This window comes from Rhinoderma darwinii, chromosome 4 (assembly GCF_050947455.1).
Source record: "Rhinoderma darwinii isolate aRhiDar2 chromosome 4, aRhiDar2.hap1, whole genome shotgun sequence".
NCBI lineage: Eukaryota > Metazoa > Chordata > Amphibia > Anura > Rhinodermatidae > Rhinoderma > Rhinoderma darwinii.
The window spans coordinates 260635445-260652636 of record NC_134690.1 but is presented as its reverse complement, the minus strand read 5'-3'; the positions used below and the strand labels follow the sequence as shown (position 1 = coordinate 260652636).

General features: G+C 42.0%; 1 protein-coding gene across 4 annotated transcripts in view; it reads left to right on the top strand.

Moving 5' to 3' along the window:
* REPS1 (RALBP1 associated Eps domain containing 1) overlaps positions 1-17192 on the top strand; it is a 138583-nt gene that overhangs the window by 57734 nt on the left and 63657 nt on the right. For all 4 annotated transcript variants that reach the window (XM_075862428.1, XM_075862429.1, XM_075862426.1 and 1 more), the window contains exons 2-3: positions 3674-3797; positions 14449-14642. In XM_075862428.1, the coding sequence (XP_075718543.1) occupies positions 3674-3797; positions 14449-14642 (318 nt within the window). The remainder of the gene's footprint in view (positions 1-3673; positions 3798-14448; positions 14643-17192) is intronic.

The following is a 17192-nucleotide window of genomic DNA, read 5'->3' as shown; positions in this document are numbered from 1 at the left end:
GCCGTGTGTCCAAATATCCATTTATTACCACATATGGGGTAGTGTTTTACTCGGGAGAAATTGCTTTACAAATTTTGCAATGCTTTTTCTCCTTTAGTCCTTGTGGAAATGAGAAAAAAAATCGCTAAACCTACATTTTCTTTGAAGAAATGTTGATTTTAATTTTCACGGCCTACTTCCAATAATTTCTGTAAAAAACCTGTGCGCTCAAAATGCTCACTACACCCCTAGATAATTTCCTTGAGGTGTCTAGTTTCCCAGATGGGGTCACTTTTGGGGGATTTTCACTGTTTTGGCACCGCAAGAGCCCTTCAAACCTGACATGGTGCCTAAAATATATTCTAACAAAAATAAGGCCCCAAAATCCACTAGGTGTTCCTTTGCTTCTGAGGCCGGTGCTTCAGTCCAGTAGCACGCTACGGCCACATGTGGGATATTTCCTAAAACTGCAGAAACTGGGTAACAAATATTGAGTTGCATTTCTCTGGTAAAACCTTCTGTGTTATAAAAAAAATTGTATTAAAAATTTATTTCTGCAAAAAAATATGAAATTTGTAAATTTCACCTCTACTTTGCTTTAATTCCTGTGAAATATGTAAAGGGTTAAGACATTTTCTAAATGCTGTTTTGAATACTTTGAGGGGTGAAGTTTTTAAAATGGGGTGACTTTTTGGGGGTTTCTAATATATAAGGCCCTCAAAACCACTTCACAACTGAACTGGCCCCTGTAAAAATAGCCTTTTGAAATTTTCTTGAAAATGTGAGAAATTGCTGCTAAAGTTCTAAGCCTTGTGAGGTCATAGAAAAATAAAAGGATGTTCAAAAAACGATGCCAATCTAAAGTAGACATATGGGGGATGTTAATTCGCAACAATTTTGTGTGGTATTACTGCCTGACTTACAAGCAGATACATTTAAATTGAGAAAAATGCTAATTTTTGCAATTTTTCACTATATTTTCGTGTTTTTCACAATTAAATACTGAATGTATCGACCAAATTTTACCACTATCTTAAAGTCCAATGTGTCACGAGAAAACAATCTCAGAATCGCCCGGATAGGTGAAAGCATTTCAACGTTATTACCACATAAAGTGAAACATGTCAGATTTGAAAAATGAGGCTCTGTCAGGAAGGTCAAAAGTGGCTAAAGAGGGAAGGGGTTAAAGGGAATGTGTCAACAAATAAAACATTTTTAAGTAAGTTACTCATTTTTATTATGTTTTGTTTTTTTTTTTTTTTTTTTTTTTGCTGTATCTTTTTCTTTTTTTCTTCCACAAGTTGGAAAGTATTAAAAAATGTAATAATTTGACAAGTTTTCCTATGTGGGCCACCAGAGGGAGCCCTTCCCAGAATTACAGCAAGGTGAATCAGGCAGAGCAGCCTGACCTACAGCTGCTGTAAATGTGGGAGAGAGACTCACCCCCCCCCCTCCCTATTTTTGGCTACAAGCCAGGAAAAGGTGTCTCCAAATTGCTAAACAGTGTCCAGCTCCCATTTTGGGAGTGTTTTTGGTAGAAGCTACACGATGCACCAAAAGGCTAAGAATGATGAAAGTCAAGAGGGAAGCCCCTGTGCTGAATGACTTTTCAGTTGACAAGTTCACATGGCGTGTATTTTACTTGGTCTTTGGCAAATTTTACTCACCAAAAAACACGTCAAACGCTCGATTAAGCTTCCCATTTACATCAATGAGAAAGCGTTCCGTTAGTACATACAAAATACGTTTTTCCGCGAGCGGTTAAATAACGGGTTGCGGGAAGAAAGTTTCTTGTCAAATCTTTGGCACGTAAAGCGCCCAAAATGTTCTCATAGTCTATAATAGGGACTAATAATTATGCGCAAAAAAAAACGCATGCACAGTACAGAGCGAGACGGCAGAGGGTGAAACGCATGGCTCCCGTTCGTTATGTCCTATGCCCTGCAGCTGCTGTATTCCATCTATGTATGTGTCGATAAAAGACGTGTACACAGATTAAATAAAACATGGCAGCCCCCAGTAAATAATGTGTTTAATAAAAAAATAAAAATAAGTTTCATGTGAAAAAAATTAAGTACATATAAAAATACAAATTAGTGAAAAAAAAAAATAATTCGACACCTTTCACCTTTGTATATGACAGCGCTTTCCCTGAAATTGATGGGACTGCAGTTTCCTTCAGCACCGGAGCGCGGCACTCTCAATGATCCCACAAGTCCATTGTTCTAGCAATTAGGGTCTTCTGTTCTATACCTCCGATAGCACCACCTGACATGCCGAGGTATTCAAAGGTTCATACGTCTTGTGTACTAATGTTTTTTTATTTTTATATATATATATATATATATATATATATATATATAATGTCACGATACCAGAATTTGGACTTCGATACCGATACTTAGTTTAGTATTGCGATTTCGATACCAGTTTCGATACTTTTGCCAACAGTAATAAAAAAAAAAATTCTTCCGTTTTCTGAGGTGAGGCGCAACGTGTGATGAATTTTGAACGCGCCTCACATTAATAGTAATTAATCCCATCATGTTTCTCAGTCATAATGGGTTAATGTGCGAGGTACATGATGGGGTTAATTACTATTAATGTGAGGAACATGGAGGTTAAATTCATCGCACCTCGCGCCTCACATTAATAAGTGAATGAAAGCCGTGTTTATTTAATTTTTTTACAGCGTACACATCATAAATGATGCAAAAAAATTGTTGTGCGCGCCATTACTGAATGTGTGTATTTTATGTATTGAGACTTATTTTAATGTTTATTGTAAAAAAGGTGAATGTGTATTTTTTTTTTTTTAAATTTAACAATACTTTGTTATTACTTTATTTTTAAACTTTAATGTACTGACATATATCATATATGTGCCAGTACATTAGCCTGTGGACGGATAGCACACAGACATATATCAGATATGTGCCAGTACATTAGCCTGTGGACGGATAGCACACAGGCAGTTGTTAGGACATACTTGGGTATGTCCTAACAACAAGAAATATGGTAAGACAGCCCTGGGGTCCGTCAATAGACCCTGGGTTGTCTGCCCATATATGGTATGGCCCTCGATCGCGTCACAGGAATTCCCTGTGACGCGATCCAGGGGCATCCCCCCTTCTCATTTTCCCCTGAATGCTGCAGTCAGCTGTGATCGCAGCATTCAGGGGAATAACGGCGGAGATGAGATGTTTCTCTGATCTCCGCCGTTATAGAGCGGGGCTGCGGCTGTGTAATACAGCCATTGCCCCGCTCCTGACAGGAAGTGCGCGCGCGGTCAGCGTGAGGAGATGCGTCCGGCGCTGCACTAATGAGCGGCAGTTCAGGCACTGGAGACAGAACATGGGGGTGTTTTGTAGAGCGCCTGCCATGTTGTCTCCAGTGCCGCCGCTCATTAGTGCAGCGCTGGCCGCATCGCATCATCCTGACCCCGCGAACTTATGACTGAGGAACGGGGCTGTGGCTGAATTACACAGCCGCGGCCGCGCTCCCATACATTCATGTATTACTATACTGAGCTGTGCGGCTGCGCAGCTCAGTATCGAAATACAGGAAATAGCGGTATCGAACCGTTTAGGGATGCACAGTATCGAAACAGTATCGAAGTTTCGATGCACCGTGCATCCCATATATATATATATGATGCTTACACACACCTCCCTTTTTATCCAATCTTTTTCAGATCATGGAGCTGTGTGGAGCAACAAGACTTGGCTACTTTGGAAGAAGCCAGTTCTACATTGCGTTGAAACTTGTAGCAGTTGCACAGTCTGGCTTACCTTTGCGAGTTGAAAGTTTAAACACTGGTAAGTGACTCCACAAAAGTGTTTCTTGGCATCTCGCACAACAGGCTGAATTAGATTTGCAGAATACCTAATATTTTAATTTACATTTGGGAAGATTGAGGGCACCAATATTTGAACATTCCCTGGGTGGCATTATTCAAACTGCCAGCTAATAGCATATAAAGGACACTGTCAAAATGACTTTGGAAGCTAGAGGAATCCGTTCTGGTTGTGTCATTACAGTCAAGTTAACTAGAGTAAATGCATTTAATAAATTAACCCCTTAACGACCGGCGTATAGTGTTTTTACCACGGCCGTTCAGGGTAGTTCTTCTGAAGTGCTGCCTTTTCACATCGGCACTTCAGAAGAACTTTTCCCGCATCGTGCGGGGTGTTGCTGAATCCCGGGCTGTTGCTAACCACCTCAGGCTGCAGGGCAACGATCGGAGACCACTAGTAGTGGTCTCCAATCATATTTAACCTCTCCGATGCAGCTCCCTCTCTCACCCCACTGGCATCCCACGTGCATCGCCAATGGTTTGTATGGCAGCCTGGGGGCCTAACAAAGGCCCCCAGGTCTGCCTTTATTAATTGCCTGTTAGGCCGTGCCAGAGGCTTGACCTAACAGGTGCCTGTCAGTTTTACACTGACAGGCAATAATACACTGCAATACAGGAGTATTGCAGTGTATTATAAAAGTGATCAAAAGATCGCACAGTAAAGTCCCCCAGTGGGACTTAAAAAAAGTTAAATAAAGTTTGAAATAAATAAATTAATGTCCCAAGTAAAAAAAAAATTAAAAACCAACTTTTTCCCCTCACCAAATACTTCCCCTCCCATTGAAATCAATAAGAGGCAGTTTCGGCTGTTTTTTGCCGCGGTTTCCGCGGCAAAATACTGTGAACAGGGCCTAAGGCTATTTTCACACGTATTGTAAATACTGCAGATTTTCCGCAGATTTCGTTGCGGAAAATCCACAGCATAACACAGTAGTTTGTACATATACAGATTTGAACAAATCTCATCCACATGTATCAGTTGCCATCAGGCTTTTTCACGATTTTTACTACAAAACCATCAGTTGTCCTTCGGTGTCATCAGTTTTTACTGTCCGTTTCTAACATCCGTTTTTACCACAATGGTCCACAAAATGGTAGTCTAGGCTCTGAAAATGTGCCCTCTGTATATAGGCCACACACCCCCTGTAGCTAATGCCAGTGCCCTCTGTATATAGTGCCACACACCCCCTGTAGCTAATGCCAGTGCCCTCTGTATATAGTGCCACACAACCCCTGTAGATAATGCTGCAGGGCCCTCTTTCGATAGTGCCACACCTGCCCCTGGTAGAATAGTATAGCAGGCTATGCTTTTCATCCTAGACAGAATATTATTTCAACAGCAAATAACTAATTGAAAATTCCATTGAAGTAAATTGTCTGTTCACTAAAATGTTTGTTTTTCTCTAAAAAAAAATATTGGAACAGAATAATGTGGCTGCAAATAGCCCATGTAAATAGAGCCACTGGAGGTGGCAGAGGAATCCCCGGCCGGAGCATTGTGTATGCTGTGGTCGGGGATTCCCTCTCGGAGGACCACCTAACGCCACTGTCCATATATGGACAGTGATGTCAAGGGCTTCCCCGAGCACAACGCTTAAAGTAGCACTGTGCCTGGGGAATTATCAGCGAGTGGAGGAGCTCCCTCTGCTCCTCCGCTCTGAGCTCATTCTGAAGCAGGGACCTGATCGTTCCCTGCTTCAGTATTAAGTTCAACTGCATCCTGTGGACGCAAACATAGTTGATAGCGGAACATACCGCCGGACACACGGAGCAGCGGGACACCGCACGTAATCCGTGACTGTCCCGCTGAATTCCGGGACTGGTGGAAGGATAGTCGTCGGGGTCTCCACCTGGAGCGGAATCCCCGGCAATTCCATGACCGGGGGTTCCGCTCCTAGGTCACATACACCTTTCCAGAAGGTGGATGCAGCAGCACATGGCGTTGATCCGGCCACAATTGAATTAGATCAGATACGGTGCCGGACTTCCCTGGGAGTCGGAACCAAAAACGCTACAGGTAACTTTTTTTGGATACGGCTCCCAGGGAGGTCCAGCACCACAACTGATGTCCCCTGTGCCAGACCAGATCCCATAGAAAGAAGCTATGGGATCCGTTCTAGCATCAGTTTGCCTCCGGCTTTTCTTCAACACACTGGAGCTAAACTGAAGCGGAGGCCGGACATATGTGAACAACCCCTTACAAGCCATATAATAGCCAGAAATCGTGTTATTCCTCGTGTACACACATATGACAGCTTATTCTGAAAAGTCACCTGACAGGTAAACTTCAGTGTCATTGGATTTGCCTTGGATAATACTTTTTAATGGTTGCACATCCCTGGATTTTTTTTCTTTTTTCTCTTCTCACCTTCCCCATGTGAAAAGTGTTCACCCGGCTAAGGCTTAGTTCACATCTGCGCCAGGGTCCCGTTCCGTCTGAGGTTTCCATCGGAACGTGACCTTGACTGACCCAAACGGAAACCGTTCCATCACCATGATGGATCCGGTGCCAATGGTTTCCGTTTGTCTCCGTTGTGCAAGGGTTCTGTCGTTTTGATGGAATCAGTAGTGTAGTCGACATACTATGCTTCCGTTTCCGTACCGTAAAGTTTTATTGATTTAGTTTTTTCCACAGAAACCATAGCGCAGTCAGCAGCACTATTGTTTCTCTGAAAAAAACTGAAGCATACTGAAATGGAAGCATTACCATTTGGAATCAATTGTAATGCAAACAGAAGCGATTGTTTCCGTTCATCGGTTCCTCTGACGAAAAGGTTGAATGGAACCCGAGCGCTGATGTCAACAGGCCCGAAGTCTCGATCTGCTTTTTTTTGTAACCCAAAATTCTTGACTACAAAAAAAAAAAACCTCCCTTCGTATTGGATTCACTCCTAGCTTCTGCTTTAGGCTGCATTTACACAGTGCAGTGAAACTGCAGTTTAACCCCTTCCCGCTCCTTGACGTACTATTACGTCATGGCAGCTGTATCGTTCGCGCTCCATGCCGTAATAGTACGTCTCGGGAGTAACGGCCGTTTCGGCCGTCCTCCCGACACATACAGGAGCTGTGACGCTGCTGTCTTGTTCAGCAGCTGTCACAGCTCCTACAGCGGGGACCGATCGCTGTGTCCCCGCTGATTAACCCCTTAAAAGCCGCGTTCTATAGAGATCGCGGCTTTTTAGGGGTTAAGCTGCCATCGCCGGCCTGCTACGCGATAGCGGCCGGCGATGGTGACTATGGCAACCGGACACCAAACAATGGCGTCCGGCGATGCCATAGACGGAAGCCTAGTGGGTCCTGACAACGTCAGGACCCACTATGCTTGCTGTCAGTGAGTAGCTGACAGTTCTAATACACTGCACTACGCATGTAGTGCAGTGTATTAGAATAGCGATCAGGGCCTCCTGCCCTCATGTCCCCTAGTGGGACAAAGTAATAAAGTAAAAAAAAAGTTAAAAAAAGTTGTGTAAAAATAAGAAAATAAAAGATTTAAAAGTATTAAAAGTAAAAATCCCCCTTTTTCCCTTATCAGTCCTTTATTATTAATAAAAATATATAAACAAACAAATAAACTATACATAATTGGTATCGCCGCGTCCGTAACGGCCTGAACTACAAAATTATTTCATTATTTATCCCGCACGGTGAACGCCGTAAAAAAAATAAATAATAAACCGAACCACAATCACAATTCTTTGGTCACTTCACCTCCCAAAAAATGGAATAAAAAGAGATCAAAAAGTCGCATGTACCTAAAAATGGTACTGATCGAAACTACAGTTCGTTACGCAAAAAATAAGTCCTGGCACGGCTTTATTGATTGAAAAATAAAAAAGTTCTGGCGCTTAGAATAAGGTAACCCAAAAAGTGAATGATTGTTTACAAAACGTATTTTATTGTGCAAACGCCATAAGACATAAAAAAAAACTATAAACATCTGGTATCGCCGTAATCGTATCGCCCCGCAGAATAAAGTGAATATGTCATTTATAGCGCACGGTGAACGCTGTAAAAAAAAACGAAAAAAAAAACAATCGTACAATTGCTGTTTTTTAGTCACCACGCCACCTAAAAATAGAATAAAAACTGATCAAAAAGCTGCATGCACCCCAAGAAAACTACAATGGATTCCTCAAGGGGTCTAGTTTCCAAATTGGGGTCACTTTTGGGGGGTTCCCAATGTTTTGGCACCACAAGACCTCTTCAAACCGGACATGGTGCCTAATAAAAAAGATGCTTCAAAATCCACTAGGTCCTCCTTTGCTTCGGAGGCCGGTGCTTCCGTCCATTACCGCACTAGGGCCACATGTGGGATATTTCTCAAAACTGCAGAATCTGGGCAATACGTATTAAGTTGCGTTTCTCTGATAAATCCTTTTGTGTTATAAAAAAAATGGTATAAAGAGGATTTTCTGACAAAAAAAAAAATGTAAATTTCACCTCTACTTTGCTCTAAATTCCCGTGAAACACCTAAAGGGTTCATAAAATTTCTAAATGCTGTTGTGGATACTTTGAGGGGTCTAGTTTCTAAAATGGGGTGTTTGATAGGGGTTTCTAATATATGGGCCCCTCAAAGCAACTTCAGAACTGAACTGGAACCTAAAAAAAGAAATAAATGAGGCAATACTTCGCTTCTTACATTATACTGATAATGAGCCGTGCCCACCCCGAGATGACCCCAGTTTTGACCGTTTGTATAAACGGAGACCCCTATTAGACCGTTCCAGTGCCCGGTTTTCCCAGCATTCACCCCCGAGAAGTGTATTTCTATTGATGAGTCCCTGGTACATTTTAAAGGGAGGGTTCAATTCCGCGAGTACCTGCCGGGTAAGAGGGCAAGGTATGGCGTGAAGATGTATAAGCTGTGAGAGTGCATCAGGGTATACCTACAGGTTTAGGATATATGAAGGAAAGGCCACCCCCAAACCAGACTGCATCCTGGACTACAATAGGTACATGGGAGGGATGGACTTGTAAGATCAAGCCCTGAAGCCCTACAGCGCCATGCGGTGTGGTATAAGAAGCTGGCCGGGCACATCATACAGATGGCATTGTACAATGCGTACATGCTACGTCGATGTGCAGGCCAGACGGGAACTTTCCTGGAATTTCAAGAGGTGATTATCAAGAACCTAATCTTTAGGGACCAAGAAGGGGGGGCACCCAGTACTTCTGGAAGCGAGCCCACACGCATCGTACCAGGGCAACACTTTCCAGGAGAAGTTCCCCAAACTGGCAAGAAGGGAAAAAGTCAAAAGAGGTGCAAAGTCTGCTATAAGAGGGGGTAAGGGAGGACACAATATATCAATGTGACACGTGTCCCGAATAACCAGAGCTCTGTATGAAAGTGTTTTAAAATTTATCATACATCCCTTGGTTTATAATTTACCCCAATTTTACTTACCCTGATGCACTCCACACAGCTTATCCCCCCTCGTCTTTCCCCTCTGATCCCTGCTGTGTGTCCAGGCAGCTGATAACAGCCACATGTAGGGTATTGCCATACCCGGGAGAACCCACATTACAGTTTATGGGGTGTAGGTCTCCGGTCAAAATGCTCACTACACATGTAGATGAATGCCTTAAGGGTGTAGTTTTTAAAACGGGGTCACTTCTTGGGGGTTTCAACTGTTCTGGTACCTCAGGGGCTTCTGCATACATGACTTCGCACTAGAAAATCCCCAGTAGGCCAAATGGTGGTCCTTTCCTTCTGAGCCCTCCCATGGGCCCAAATGGCAGTTTATCACAACAAATGGGGTATTGCGGCCCTCAGAACAAATTGCGCAACAGAATGGGGTATTTTGTTTCTTGTGAAAATAAGAAATTTTCAGCCAAAACTACATATTATTTGAAAAAAATAATTTTGTTTTCATTCCCAGCCCAATTCAAATAAGTTCTGTGAAAAAACTATGGGGTCAAAATGGTCACAACACCCATAAATGAAGTCCTTGAGGGGTGTAGTTTCCAAAATGGGGTCATTTGTGGTTGGTTTCTATTGCTTTGATACCTCTGGGGCTCTGCAAATGCGACATGGCACCCGAAAACCAATCCAGCAAAATCTGGACTCCAAAGAACACACAGCGCTCCTTTCCTTCTGAGCCCTCCCATGGGCCCAAACGGCAGTTTATCACCACAAATGGGGTATTGCCGCACTCAGGACAAATTGGGCAACAGAATGGAGTATTTTATTTCTTGTGAAAATAAGAATTTTTGAGCTAAAATGACATATTATTGGAAAAAATATATATTTTTTTAATTCCCAGCCCAATTCAAATTAGTTCTGTGAAGAAACTATGGAGTCTAAATGGTCACATTACCCATAAATGAATTCCTTGAGGGGTGTAGTTTCCAAAATGGGGTCACTTCTGGTGGGTTTCCATTGCTTTGATACCTCTGGGGCTCTGCAAATGCGACATGGCACCCGAAAACCAAACCAGCAAAATCTGTACTCCAAAGAACACACAGCGCTCCTTCCCTTCTGAGGCCTCCCATGGGCCCAAACGGCAGTTTATTGCCACAAATGGGGTATTGATGCACTCAGGAGAAATTGGGCAACAAAATTGAGTATTTTGTTCCCTGTGAAAATAAGAAATTTTGGTAAAAAATTACATCTTATTGGAAAAAATGTCATTTTTTTAATGTCACAGCCCAATTGAAATAGGTGCTGTGAAAAAACTGTGTGGTCAAAATGCTAACAACAACCATAAATGAATTCCTTGAGGGGTGTAGTTTCCAAAATGGGGTCACTTTTGGTGGGTTTCCATTGCTTTGATACCTCTGAGGCTCTGCAAATGCGACATGGCACCCGAAAACCAATCCAACAAAATCTGGACTCCAACAAACATATAGCGCTCCTTTCCTTCTGAGCCCTCCCATGGGCCCAAACGGCAGTTTATCACCACAAATGGGGTATTGCCACACTAAGGACAAATTGGGCAACAAAATGGGGTATTTTGTTCCTTGTGAAAATAAGAAATTTTGATCACAAATGACATTTTATTGGAAAAAACGACATTTTATTCATTTCAGAGCCCAATTCAAATACGTGCTGTGAAAAAACTGTGCGGTCAAAATGGTAACAACAACCCTAAATGAATTCCTTGAGGGGTGTCGTTTCCAAAATGGGGTCACTATTGGGGGATTCCTACTGTTTTGACACCTCAACACCTCTTCAAACCTGGCATGCTGCCTAAAATATATTCTAATAAAAAAGGGGCCTCAAAATGCACTAGGTGCTTCTTTGCTTCTAGGGCTTGTGTTTTAGTCCACGAGCGCAGTAGGGCCACATGTGGGACATTTCTAAAAACTGCAGAATCTGGAGAATACATATTTAGTAGTGTTTCTCTGGTAAAACCTTCTGTGTTACAGAAAAAAAAATGAATAAAATTGAAATTCAGCAAGAAAAATGAAATTTGCAAATTTCACCTCCACTTTGCTTTAATTCCTGTGAAATGCCTGAAGGGTTAAAAAAACTTTCTAACTGCTGTTTTGAATACTTTGAGGGGTCTAGTTTTTAAAATGGGGTGTTTTATCAGGGTTTCTAATACATAGGCCCCACAAAGCCACTTCAGAACTCAAGAGGTACCTTAAAAAAAAGGCTTTTGAAATTTTCTTAAAAATATGAGAAATTGCTGTTTATGTTCTAAGCCTTGTAACGTCCAAGAAAAATAAAAAAATGTTCAAAAAACGATGCCAATCTAAAGTAGACATATGGGAAATGTGAACTAGTAACTATTTTGGGTGGTATAACCGTCTGTTTTACAAGCAGATGCATTTAAATTCAGAAAAATGCAATTTTTTCAAAATTTTCTCTACATTTTGCAATTTTTCACCAATAAACACTGAATATATCGACCAAATTTTACCACGAACATGAAGCCCAATGTGTCACGAGAAAACAATCTCAGAATCGCTTGGGTAGGTTTAAGCATTCCGACGTTATTACCACATAAAGTGAAATATGTCAGATTTGAAAAATGGGCTCTGAGCCTTAAGGCCAAAACTAGGCTGCGTCCTTAAGGGGTTAAGGCTAGGTTCACACGACCACATTAACGTCCGTAATGGACGGACGGATTTCGGCCGGAAGTCCCGGACCGAACTCAGTGCAGGGAGCCGGACTCCTAGTATCATAGTTATGTACGATGCTAGGAGTCCCTGCCTCGCTGCAGGACAACTGTCCCGTACTGTAATCATGTTTTCAGTACGGGACAGTAGTTCCACGGAGAGGCAGGGACTCCTAGCGTCGCACATAACTACGATGCTAGGAGCCCGGCTCCCTGCACTGAGTTCGGTCCGGGACTTCCGGCCGAAATCCGTCCGTCCATTACGAACGTTAATGTGCTCGTGTGAACCCAGCCTTATACGTTGATTTCCCCAAAATATTTGTGGCACAACATTGCAGTAATCAAATTTGATTTAACCCACGAATTGAACGTTGTCTAAAACATCAGAAACTGCATCAAACTGCCACGTTTATTTTTTTTCTATTTATGGGTTTAAACCAAAAACCTTATCGATGAACACATTTTTTTGTTTTATTGACCAACACCAGACTTCCTCTTTGTAACCTGGTAGAATAGTATAGCAGGCAATGCTTTTCTTCCCAGATAGAATATTATTTCAACAGCAAATCACTAATTGAAAATTCCATTGAAGTAAATTGTCTGTTAACTAAAATGTTTGTTTGTTCTATAAAAATATTGGAACAGAATAATGTATAAAAAAATTTGTGTGAGCAGCCACTAATGCTCAATTAGTTTGTGGTTTGTACCTATTTCTGGTTTGTACCCATTTCTTGCCTTCCTTTTTGGCTCTTGCAATTGTGGGAACTGTGAGAACTAGTAAAAGTATTTTTAAACTTTTTATTATACAGTATTTCTATTATGGGGTTGTAGAAGGTAATTTTCAGCTTTTGAATGTTGTTCTTTAAAATTCCTGTATAGCGTTGGCTTTGTTTTTGGTGACTGGAGGAGATATAGGCCCAGTTTACGTGGAGTTTTTTTTTTATTCTGATTTTGCAGCGGAAACCATGTCCGAATAAGCGGCTCAAAATAGTCAAAACCGCCTCCCATTCATTTTCAATGCGAGGCACAGGCGTTTTTTTCCCGCTGCAGTTTTTATCCACTCACGGTAAAAAAAATAGGAAAAAAAGCGGCACGTTCTTTCTTTGCCATGGTTCCACCTCTGACTTACCATTGAAATCAATGGCAGGCAGGGAGCATTTTTCGCAGCGTTTTTTTCCCGGTGCTCAATGGCCACGCCCGAAAAGCGCCACAAATACAGCGGCAAAAAAGTGCAGGCAGGTCAAAATCTGCCTCAAAATTCCTGAAGGAATTTTGAGGCTGATTTTTCTGCCTGCAAAAAAAACTAAACATGGACTTAGGGGTAAACCGCACACGGTGATGCTGCTGCAGATTCAAATGTACGCTCTCGGACGCCTGGAGCCGATGTGTCTTCTCTCGTCCGACGCCAAGGTTGAAGGACCTGTGGGTGACGTCACGCTGTGTGTCTGCAGTGAAAGAAGCTGGCTGTGAATGATGTCACCCACAGGTCCTTCAACCTTGGCGTCGGACGAGAGTAGACACATCGGCTCCAGGCGTCCAGCGTACAGTTAAATCTGCAGCAGCATCACCGTGTGCAGGTAAGCATAGTAAACTCCCTAGAGACGAGCATATTACCGCCTCGGACTGCTGGAGCCCATGTATCTTCTCTGTCCGACGCCAAGGTTGAAGGACCTGTGGGTGACGTCACGCTGTGTGTCTGCAGTGAAAGAAGCTGGGTGGGAACGATGAGAAGTGTATGATGCTGATTTGTCAGCGTCATACACTTCTATTCACAACACCCAGTTGGTAAAAACACAATACACGCCCAGTTGGTAAAAACACAATACACGCCCAGTTGTCCATTGAAAAGCTCATTTGCATAAATATAAAATTGCTCATAACTTGGGCAAAAATTATCGTTTTTCAAAAGAAAAAACGTTACTGTTATCTACATTGCAGCGCCGACCACATTCAATAGGAGATAGGGGTTTGATAATCTGGTGACAGAGCCTCTTTAAGGCAAACTGGAAAATTAAAGCATCAGCGTAGTTTACTATGGGCATCTACACTACTACATTTTTTTTTTTAACAGCTTTTTATACATCTTGCAGTTTTATAGCAACTATTGATCACTTTATTAACTAAACGTTCAACAAACTTCTGACATGTCATAGTCGCTTGTCAGAAGTTTTGATCGGTGGGGGTCTGAGCACTGAGACCCCCACCGATCGATAAAACAAAGCAGCAGAAGTTCTCCGGTTGGCTCTGAGCTGCTTGGTTTCTGATCTGCTTCTCTCAGAAAGCCGATGTAACGGTATACGGACTCAATAGAAAGTCTATCGATCAAAACTTCTCACATGCCACTATGACCTATCAGAAGTTTTCTGATAGTTTACAAGCTCTAAAGTGACAAGGACGTCCGTTTCTGAGAATCAAGTTAAAAAAAATTAGAGCCAATATGGTGTCAGACCCTGTTGTCAATTTGGCTGCCACAACGTACTAAAAGAAATGCCCATATCTCTAAATAAACATATATATTTTTTTTCTTTTAACAAATTGTCTTTTTTCAGTAAAGGATCTGCCCTTGCCAAGATTTCTGGTGTCAAAAAACGAGCAGGATTCAAGACATCCAGTTGCCCACAGTTCAGAAGGCGATAACTCCTCTTACTCAGGAGTTATTCCACCTCCTCCTGCTAGAACACAGGTCAAGAAAAGCTCAGTTAGTCATGATGTTATTCAACCACGTGGCCCAGCAGAACAGCAGGTAAAATTCACAATACCTCCCCTTTGAAAAATTGATGTCCATTTAAACAACTTTTGCTGATCTAATAGTATGCCTGATATAGATCAACTTTTTAATTTACTTAATGTTAAAATGTTGTTTTATCAATGCAAAGTCTGTGTTAAGTTTCTGAGACTAGGTGTCTCCCGTCCCTTAATCTTCTGTCGACCCCCAGTTGTCATCCCTGGTTACAGATGGGCTGCAGAAGGTGGGGGTGTGTCACTTCACTGTCTGTACAAATCTGTGGAGACGGGAGGGGGGAACAGGAGTAGAGCAGAGAGTGAGTCGCACAGATACATTGCATATAAGCCTATAAAGAGGGGAGAGGAAGCAGGAGCAGTGAGAGAAAGACACAGGCTGCTGGTAAGATTTATATCTCATCCCAGTGCTGGATTCTCAGCTACACTACTCATTACTGCTTCATAGTCCTCTCCATGTGACTGCAGCTTCTATATAATCGATGGGAGAGCAGGATTCCCCTCTTCTATGTGTGCTGTGTATAGAAGACATGATAGCAGTTAGGCTCCATCCAGTAGCTCAGACACCTGAGAATTAAAGAACCTGCAGAGGAGAAAACTGCGTAAAAAAAAAAGTCATATACAAGTAATATAATTGCCCGAAATAGTGTTCCTCATGTACACACACACATGACTGCTTACTCTGAGAAGATAGATACTAGGTCACTGATATTTATTGATGTGACTGCGGTTAGCGTAGCAGAATGAAGATCTACTTTATGCTCAGATTCAGTCAATGGTGCAAAATCTATAGGACTGTACAGATGGATAATGACTTAAAATATACTGCAAAACCAACCCAAGAGCTTCTTAAGGCAAAGAAATGGAATATTCTTCAATAGCGGAGTCAGTCACCCGACCTCAACCTCATTGAGCATGCTTTTCACTAAGACTCTTTTCACACTGCTTAAAGAGAACCTTTCACCCGCCCATACATATGCAGCTGGGTGCACCATGTAATAGCACTGCTGCACAAACCTTGTCTCACTTTAAAAAAATAAATTAAAAAAATTCTATCCTCCTCTGTTTAGATATCGGTGCCATTATATTTGGTGTCTGATATGTAAATAACCCCCTTAACGGTCAATGGGGCGTTTCTTTATTTCTAAATGGCATTTGGGGGCGTGTTACTTATCGCGCTGACACTGTCCAATCCGCTCCGGACAGTGTGAGAGCGGCTTATGCTGTGGGATCTCTCGCGAGATCAGTCTTCTCGTTCTGCAGAGTCTACACTTTTTTATCACGTCTTCATTGCCTTGTTTTACATCCATTGTGGCAATGTACAGAGGCTAAAAATTTAAATCGATGACTGTTTTTCTAATCTAATTGCTCCATTTACTTTTTTTTTTATTTATTTTTTTTATTTTTTTTTTTAGTTCCAGAAATACAATATTTGGATTGTGGTTGTCTAAAGCAGACAACCTCTATTTAAAGTGGCGCAAATAAATACATGCATGTATAAGATGCTCGAGAGCAGTAACAACACCAACCAGAAAGAGTTGACTTCTCCATGCAGAAGTTTTAAAGAGACTCTGTCACCACATTATAAGTGCCCTATCTCCTACATAAGGAGATCGGCGCTATAATGTAGGTGACAGTAATGCTTTTTATTTTAAAAAAAACGATCTTTTTTTCACAACGTTAGGAGCGATTTAAGTTTATGCTAATGAGCTTTCTTAATGCCCAAGTGGGCGTACTTTTACTTTCGACCAAGTGGGCGTTGTACAGAGGAGTGCATGACGCTGACCAATCGGCATCATGCACTCCTCTCCATTCATTTACACTGCACTAGCGATATAGATATATCGCTATGTGCAGCCTCATACACAAGCCCTAACATTACTAGTGTCCTGATAATGAATACACATGAAATCCAGCCTGGACGTCGTGTACTCAGAATCCTGACACTTCTGACTCTTTTTTTGTGAGATTCCAGCAACGGATACGAAATCTCGCGAGATCTCGGAGCTAAACGAGATTTGGTTTCACTTGCCGGAATCTCACAAAAAAAGAGTCCGTGTCAGGATTCTGAGTACACATGACGTCCAGGCTGGATGGTCATGTGTATTCATTATCAGGACACTGTAGTAATGTTAGGGCTTGTGTATGAGGCTGCACATAGCGATATATCTATATCACTAGTGCAGTGTAAATGAATGGAGAGGAGTGCATGATGCCGATTGGTCACCGTCATACACTCCTCTGTGCAACGCCCACTTGGTCGAAAGTAAAAGTACGCCCACTTGGGCATTAAGAAAGCTCATTAGCATAAGCTTAAATCGCTCCTAACGTTGTGAAAATAGATAGTTTTTTAAATAAAAAGCATTACTGTCACCTACATTACAGCGCCGATCTCCTTATGTAGGAGATACGGCACTTATAATGTGGTGACAGAGCCTCTGTAAGCTTAGTGTCCTCTACTGAAAAATCACAGAACAAAAATGTATTGGGTATTTGGAAACCCCATGTCAGATAGCGGTTATACATGTCGAAGAATGACTTCTTGAAAGTTACC